Consider the following 7,797-nt stretch of genomic DNA (forward strand, 5'->3'; position numbering starts at 1 on the left):
GTGGCTGATGAGGAAATTGGACCTCCAAGGAAGATTGTTCAGGAAACGTCTCCCAGCCAGAAACAGCTACAACATGTAGAGAAGGTGCTCACACACACTACCACCAACATGTACACAAGACCTCTACCAGCACATCTAAAAGTTAGACCAGTGTCTTTTTTTTGTTATTGTCAAACCTCAATCTCCAGAATGGTTAAGTGGTCTATGGCTCTCAGCTCCATGCCTGTTAACGAATGGCAGCGCTTGTATTAACTGTGTTCAAACTAACTGAACAAAAATGATTTGTCTTAAGAGAGTGAAACCTGAACTGAGCCCAGCAGGACAGGCTGGTACCCGAGGGTTTGGGTCGGGTTTGGCCATGGAGGTCAAACTTTAGGCTAAACTAGTGTTATTGCACTTTGTAAATTAATCTATGCTTTTTCTTTAGTGTTGTTTAATTTAAAGTACTTGGTCTATTAAAAATTAAAATGATGAGCTGGTTAAGTGCAAGACAACGTTATTTAAGACGAATGAGAGCCAAAGAAAAAATCTTGGGCTCGGGTTGGCTTCAGACAGAAACGTGGCCCGATTCATACTCTTGTTTGTGCTGATCTCTTTGTTTCCCCAAACAGATCCTGAGAGGCAACGAGGAGCATTTAACAGAAATGCTGGATCCACACAACTTCATTGATAACAGGTAAGCCAATCAGGCAAGTGAAGACAAAGGGTCACTGTCGGGGAAAAGCTTTAGTCCTTTTTCTGTTTCACACAAGCTCGAGTTTCTTCATAGTGCAGCCAAAGTTCCAGGTAACTCTAGAAAGCATGATGGAAATGTTAGTTTCATGTATTAATGTGAGGTCGGTTACAGCGTCTTCATCGCTCCACACACATCTGATGCTTGTGTCTCCACCAGAAGTGATGAGTGACATTTAAATCACATGCTTCCTGAATGCCATCATTTTGTCACTAAATCCATTTCCTTTCCACCAACTTTTTCACCATGTACACATTTTTGTGATATTTGGATTTGCCCATTTTTCTGTAGCCTCTGAGTTTTACTTGTGTTTGTACTGTAGTTTTCAAAGTGTTGAACTATTTCTGTGCCGCCTACAGTAAAGCCATAAACAGGGAGTATGAGGAGTACGTGTTGACGGTGGGAGATTTCGATGAGCGCGTGTTTCTTGGAGTCGATGCTGATGAGGAAATTGGAACTCCAAGGAAGATTGTGCAGGAAACGTCTACCAGCCAGAAACAGCTACAACATGTAGAGAAGGTGCTCACATACACTACCACCACCATGTACACAAGACCTCTGTACACATCTAAAAGTTAGACCAGTGTCTTTTTTTGTTATTGTCAAACCTCAATCTCCAGAATGGTTAAGTGGTCTATGGCTCTCAGCTCCATGCCTGTTAACGAATGGCAGCGCTTGTATTAACTGTGTTCAAACTAACTGAACAAAAATGGAACCAAACATCACAGTTGGCTAATGAAAAACTTTATCTTGTAGTTACTTCACTGACAATGACGACTCACTGTTGCCGGTTGGTTCCCACACCCCAGAACCCAGCTGCAGCACCACTACGCGTCCTTTGAGTAACAATGTGCCTGTCTTTCTGCAGTCCGGTTCTTTGGCTCCCTCCACCCCTCTGACCGGGCGGGGCTACTTGAAGGAGAAGGACCTGCTCGTTACACCTGTGTCCTCAGCGACGCAGAGCGTTAGCCGGCTGCAAAGCATGGTGGCCAGTTTGAGGACAGCACCCAGCGACCAGCTGATGCAGATCTTCAAGTCAGTTCCTCTTTGTCTTTTTTCTGCATCTCATCATCAGACCATGATAGAGAAGACTGAAGTGAATGAACAGAGCAAAGAAACAAAGTAGAACAGGCAGTAGATGAGACTCATGTTAAAGGAATTGGTTTTCTTCATATAGCGATTGATGAAAACATGATTAATATAAGACATGGCTGACCTTTTCCTTTAATATAAAGCTGCCAAAGTCCAAAGAGGTTTATCATCATCATCATCATCCTTTATTAACAGACTCAAGGTCCATACAAAAAAGAAATAAAAGAAAAAGAAAGGATATAAAATAAAAATCATAAAAGACATTTATACCAATGTTTCCACAGAGAGGATTGGTAACGTACTACACTAAAACCAGGATTAACCAGCATCATTATAAGACTGTTCTCAGAGTTATTCACACGACAGATAAATCTGTACATCAGGTTTCTCATTAATGCCTGAAAGGTACTAACATGGACCTGTGAACACAACAGACTGGCGCTGGTGGACCTAGGCTTCTTAAGCAGAATCCTCAAGGCATCATTATAAGCAACTTTAAGTTTCTGTAAAGTAGCTACCTTATATTTACACCACAATGGGGCAGTATACAACGGTGTACAGTATGTTCTGAACAGATGAACTTTAACATTAGCAGAACACGTGAAATTTCCTAACCAACATATTAGCTTGAGCATACAAAATGCGACACTGCCGATATATATCCTCATCATCAGAAAGCTGATCTGTAATGAAATGTCCTAAATATTTAGTTTTTCTACAGACACTCAACCTTTGTCCAGACAAACAAAAGTCTGGGAAACAAAGTTCTTTGTCCCCTTTAGTCCGACAGATCAGTACAACACTCTTTTCTGCATTATATTTCACATCATACTTCAATCCATAGTCCGAGCACACATTCAGCAGTTGCTGAAAACCAGCACTGCTGGGCGAAAGTATGGCCAAATCATCAGCATACATAAAATGATTTACAAGATTAGGGCCTATCATACATCCAGTGTTACATTTATTCAATTGTTCAGACAACTCATCCATATATAAGTTAAACAGGGCTGGTGACAGTAGCCCCCCCGGCGCACCCATTTACAAACACCAAACGAGGCTGAAATAGTCCCACCCCATTTAACCTGCATCTTCTGATTAGAGTACCAGTATGCCAAGATTCTCACAATGCTATCAGGAACCCCTTTTTTGCTTAATTTATCCAAAAGCTTAAAGTGATTAACCCTATCAAATGCCTTGGACGCATCAATAAAACCCAACAAGACCGAGGAGTTTTGTCTGAGGTACTTCTGTGCTACCTCCTTCAGACTGTAGATACACAGATCTGTCCCCAGCTTGGATTTAAAACCAAACTGATTATGTGTGGTTGTTATACAATGACACAGGCGATCAAGCAATATCTTCTCAAGAACTTTAGATATAACACTGGCCAAAGCTATTGGCCTATAGTTATCCAGACTCCCAACTTTGCCAGCTTTGTCCTTCATAACAGGCACTAAGGTAACAGACAATAGAGAATCAGGTAGCAAACCATGAGTCATGAACCCAGAGAAGCACAAAGCAAGCAACACAGCAATCTTTGGGCTTGCATGCTTCAGATGTTCCGCTGTAATATTATCTGCACCAGCTGCCTTATCATCTGCATTATTGCTCGATGCACCTCACTAGAAGTGATCACCACAGCATCCTCACTAGCAATGCTTCCCACTACATAGGGATCACTTTTAACACAATTAAACAATGCAGAATAGTGTTCTCTCCACAGATCAGCAATATTATCAGCCCCAGATACTCCCTCTATGGCACTGGGCAGTGGTGAATTAACCCTATTCAGAGAGTTTATGTTCTGTCATATGTTGTTAACTCTATAAAGCCACACTGTGTCCTGTGTGGTCGTTACAGGTTGTGCTCCAGAGACCCCACAGAGTCCATACTGGCCAGAGTAAAGACCCTGGGACAAACCTTCAAAGAACATTACACCAAAGACTCTGAGGACGCGCCCGGCTCTCACATAGGTACCACACAGTCCTACCAGTTCAGTAATCACTGAACTAAATAAAATGTTCTTGAGAAACAAGAAAACCTGGGACAAAAACAGTTTGATACATCTTTGGGTCCTTGGCCTTAAGACAGAATATAAGCCATTCAGTGATTCACTCTTGCTTTGTGTCAGACTTTGCAGAGAACCGTCTGAAGCTGGCTGAGATCCTTTACTACAAGATCCTGGAGAACGTCATGGTTCAGGAGATGAAACGGCTGCAGGGCAAAGACATGAGCGTAAGCAGCAGCCTCAGTTTGTTTCATACGTTTTTATTTTCCTACAATAATGTGACAGTTTGAAAGCATTTGTGCGTAGTAATTCACCTCCTAACAATAATCAGTTGAACCCGCAGCTAAGGTTGGGTATGTTGAGGTTTTTTTCTGATATCGGCGTTAAAACAATACTTTTAAAATGGTGCTGGGGCCTTAATGGTGCCAGGACCGATATTTAAAAGGACTGTTTTCCTCTGAATAAATGTGTGTGTGTATTGTCAGGTGTTGTTGGAGCAGGATATCTTCCATTGTTCCCTGATGGCGTGTTGTCTAGAGGTGGTATTGTTCTCCTACAGCTCCCAGAGGACGTTCCCCTGGATCATCAATGTCTTCAAATTGGCCCCATTCTATTTCTATAAGGTGACCTCACACACACACACACACACACAGATTTACAACGTTGCGTTAGTTGGGGGATGAGTGTTATAGCTGTATATGTTACGGCCACAGTGTGACGAGTCAACCTGACTGGCTTCCAGCCCATAAGTTTCTGTTGTGCTTTGGTTACCCATGTCCTCACCATAGCCTGCTCTACCTTAGCGCCGATTCTACCACGAGTGTGTTGGCATTGATAGATTTAAAAAAAAAAGTTTAAAAAGCAGTTTAACATCCAATGCTGACAAGAATGCATGGCGTGTTACCTGTGGCCCAAATTCGACAGACCTCCAGTCACTTTGCTGATGAGATGTTCAGGTCCAGCCAGTACCTTTGTGCTTCCTAAAACAAAACTTTGCCTCCATCACAATAGTTTTATAAATGTATATCACAATTATGATTCAAACAAAACCTGTCTGCTTTGCTCAGTAATGTTTTCCAGGTGTGTGTGAGATTGTTTTAATGGATTTGTTTTGTGTTCGTATGTTTGTAGGTGATCGAGGTGTTTATCCGCTCAGAGGAAGGTCTGTCCAGAGACATGGTGAAGCACCTGAACTCAATCGAGGAGCAGGTTCTGGAGAGCAGAGCGTGGACCTCAGACTCTGCCCTGTGGAGTGCCCTGCAGGCTGCTGAGAACAGAGTCCCCACAGTAGAGGAGGTCAGCAGGACACACTCAGACAAACGCACACATGCACAAAATATCTGTTGTGACAATCTGGAAAAGAGCGAGCAGCTACTTCCTCTCACTCTCTTCGCCTTCTCCCACTCTTTCATCTCTAGGTGAATTTCTCCTCCAATCTTGACAGCGGTTCTGGTCTCACCAGTGGAGGGCCGTCCTATCTGCCTCTGCTCACCCTCTCCCCCATTATCCACCCTCGTATCAGGGAGTTCAGATCAGGTCTGGATAGTGCACGCAAAGGTGGGCGTTTAGGTGCATCTCTGTGTGTTTGGATATGTAGTATATTTTGTGAATGCAGGTTATTTATGTACTTTTTCTGTCTTTTTTCCCTTTTCCAGATGTGCCTCCCTCCCCATTGTCAGTCCACGACAGGTATAGCTCCCCAGCAGCTGGCTCTTTGGTTAAACGCCGGCTCTTTGGCGACGATCCTCCGGCCCCAAAGACGGGACTGAACCCCGGTATGAGCCCGGCCTCGTCTCCAGCCAAAAGGCTGACGTTTGGTTCGAGCAGCACCCTGAGGATTGGAGAACAGGAGACCCAGACCACCATCCCCGTCCTGAGCATCCCACTGCAAGGTAGAGCACAGGAACATTCACTGTACATCGATTAACTGAAATACAAATGTTGTTCAATGGCTTCTGTTTCGTGATTATTTTAGTAAATTCAAAGCTGTTTAACATCATGAATCAAATATTGTTTCTACCACTTAAAGTTAAATAAGGCATAAAATCTAGGTGCAAATAATATATATTCTTCTGTAGAACCTTAATATGAAACTCTAAAAGCTGAAGAATTTAGTTTAACAAGACACACTAGCATTTTGCACTGCAGGAGGTACGGTAGTATCACGAACACACACTGACCACATCTACACCGCTTTGTGTGGTTTAACAAAGCTTTTAAAAAGTCTTGAGTTTAGCCTGATGCCCGCTGCAGAAACCTGTAATCACAACATGATATTCCACAACGCTGTGGAAGCAGCTTAGAAAAGTGTGCGCAGCACTACTCACTGGGAATCAACCCCTCACTGTGGCAGTGTTGGTGCCACGCTCTATAGCCTACAACCCCGACAGGCTGATGGATGGTTGTGCTGAAACAAGTTGCTTATTAACTTTACACAAGCTGGTTATGCTAATTGTGTTTGCAGTTGCAGCTCGGAGTAATGACTGCACAATTACACTGATCCCGGTTCAGCCATGTGACTCCACTGCTCAGTTCCTGGTGACCGCCTCCCCAAGCCGAGCAGCCACCGCACACACCACCTCTGAGGCCCAGACAGGAAATGGCCGGCCTCGACGCACCGGATCCCTCGCGCTGTTCTTTAGGAAGGTACGAGCTGGAAAAGAGACACAGCGATCACGCCCAGGATAATGTCACCATAATGTTTCTTAACCTTACTCACATTTTGTGATCATTCCCATTTAGTCTTGTTTTTATTGTGAAAAGTAGGTGATCAACAAATATTTAGTCATACTGCAGTTTTCATTGATGAACTTGACACCGATTTGAAGACATGTGCTTTATGATTTGAATCAAATCAACAGAGTATTTCTATATGGAGCCTGGCGAGTTTCCACTGTTCTGTGTTTTTTACACCTGAGGTTTTCCTGCCTAGTCCAGCCTGTCCTCTTTTTTCAGGTGTATCACTTGGCCAGCGTACGTCTGAGGGACCTGTGCGCCAGGCTGGACATCTCCTCAGAGCTGCGAGGGAAAATCTGGACGTGTTTTGAACATGCTGTGGTCCACTGCACAGATCTGATGAAGGACAGACACCTGGACCAGCTGCTGCTGTGCAGCATTTCCATCATATCCAAAGTGAGAAAAGTGACCCGTTCACTAAATATGTCACATTTAGTGAAGTAAATTGGTTTCCATTGTTTAAAACTGCAAGAGACTGCAGTGGTGTCTCATAGGGAGATATGTCTCTGTCAGCTTCACAAAGTTTTTAATAGGTTTCCTTAGAGGGAAGTTTGTTTCTGTCTGTGCTGTACATGGCCTGTCAGAGAAAACCAGCACTTTAATCACAAAATCCTTTGCCCTGCTGTCTTTAATTTTCTCTACACTTTTTATACACTTAAGGAGGTGACGTTTCCACCTGTGGAAAACCTTAAATGATGGTTGGTTATCTGCTGGTAGGAAAATGACAGATTAACTTTACCTTCCTTTTATTGTTTTTTCTTTTCCTTAGATCACTAAAGAGACTCTCACCTTCCAGGACATCATGAAGTATTATCGCAGCCAACCACAGGCCAGCAGCCATGTGAGACACTCGCATACACAGCAGTGCGCACACACACACTCTCACACAAATGCTGAAAAGCTTCATACAATAAAGTATGAATTAGCGTAAAACCTGTATTTATGTAGTACTTTTTTTTTTATAGTCAAAGTGCCGACACAACCGGAAGACAGGTAGAGGAAACCGCATTATTTAAAGTTACTCTACCTTATTTCCTTTCAGCCTAGAGGCTTTAGTGGCGGGGGTGGGGGTGTTAGCTGAGAGACAGCACGTCCTGTCCCACTGTCACTGGGGTCATCAGACACTGTGGAGAATCTTGAGTTAATGCACCTTTAAATGAGAAATGATCACACAAATGAAAAGTGACTAAAATGTTGGTCTGGCAGGTTTAAACATCTGAGCTCA

The 7,797-nt window shown here is 43.3% G+C and overlaps 1 protein-coding gene across 1 annotated transcript in view; it reads left to right on the forward strand.

Moving 5' to 3' along the window:
* Positions 1-7,588, forward strand: part of rbl1 (retinoblastoma-like 1 (p107)) — a 14,574-nt gene extending 6,986 nt beyond the window's left edge. Inside the window, exons 7-19 of the mRNA XM_020587781.1 lie at positions 612-676; positions 1,093-1,252; positions 1,602-1,768; positions 3,689-3,801; positions 3,960-4,063; positions 4,322-4,459; positions 4,968-5,132; positions 5,255-5,393; positions 5,492-5,728; positions 6,301-6,482; positions 6,792-6,968; positions 7,342-7,413; positions 7,538-7,588. Of these exons, the coding sequence (XP_020443437.1) occupies positions 612-676; positions 1,093-1,252; positions 1,602-1,768; positions 3,689-3,801; positions 3,960-4,063; positions 4,322-4,459; positions 4,968-5,132; positions 5,255-5,393; positions 5,492-5,728; positions 6,301-6,482; positions 6,792-6,968; positions 7,342-7,413; positions 7,538-7,588 (1,770 nt within the window). The remainder of the gene's footprint in view (positions 1-611; positions 677-1,092; positions 1,253-1,601; positions 1,769-3,688; positions 3,802-3,959; positions 4,064-4,321; positions 4,460-4,967; positions 5,133-5,254; positions 5,394-5,491; positions 5,729-6,300; positions 6,483-6,791; positions 6,969-7,341; positions 7,414-7,537) is intronic.
* Positions 7,589-7,797: the final 209 nt, after the last annotated feature.

This window comes from Monopterus albus, unplaced genomic scaffold (assembly GCF_001952655.1).
Source record: "Monopterus albus unplaced genomic scaffold, M_albus_1.0 scaffold479.1, whole genome shotgun sequence".
In the NCBI taxonomy this organism is placed as follows: domain Eukaryota; kingdom Metazoa; phylum Chordata; class Actinopteri; order Synbranchiformes; family Synbranchidae; genus Monopterus; species Monopterus albus.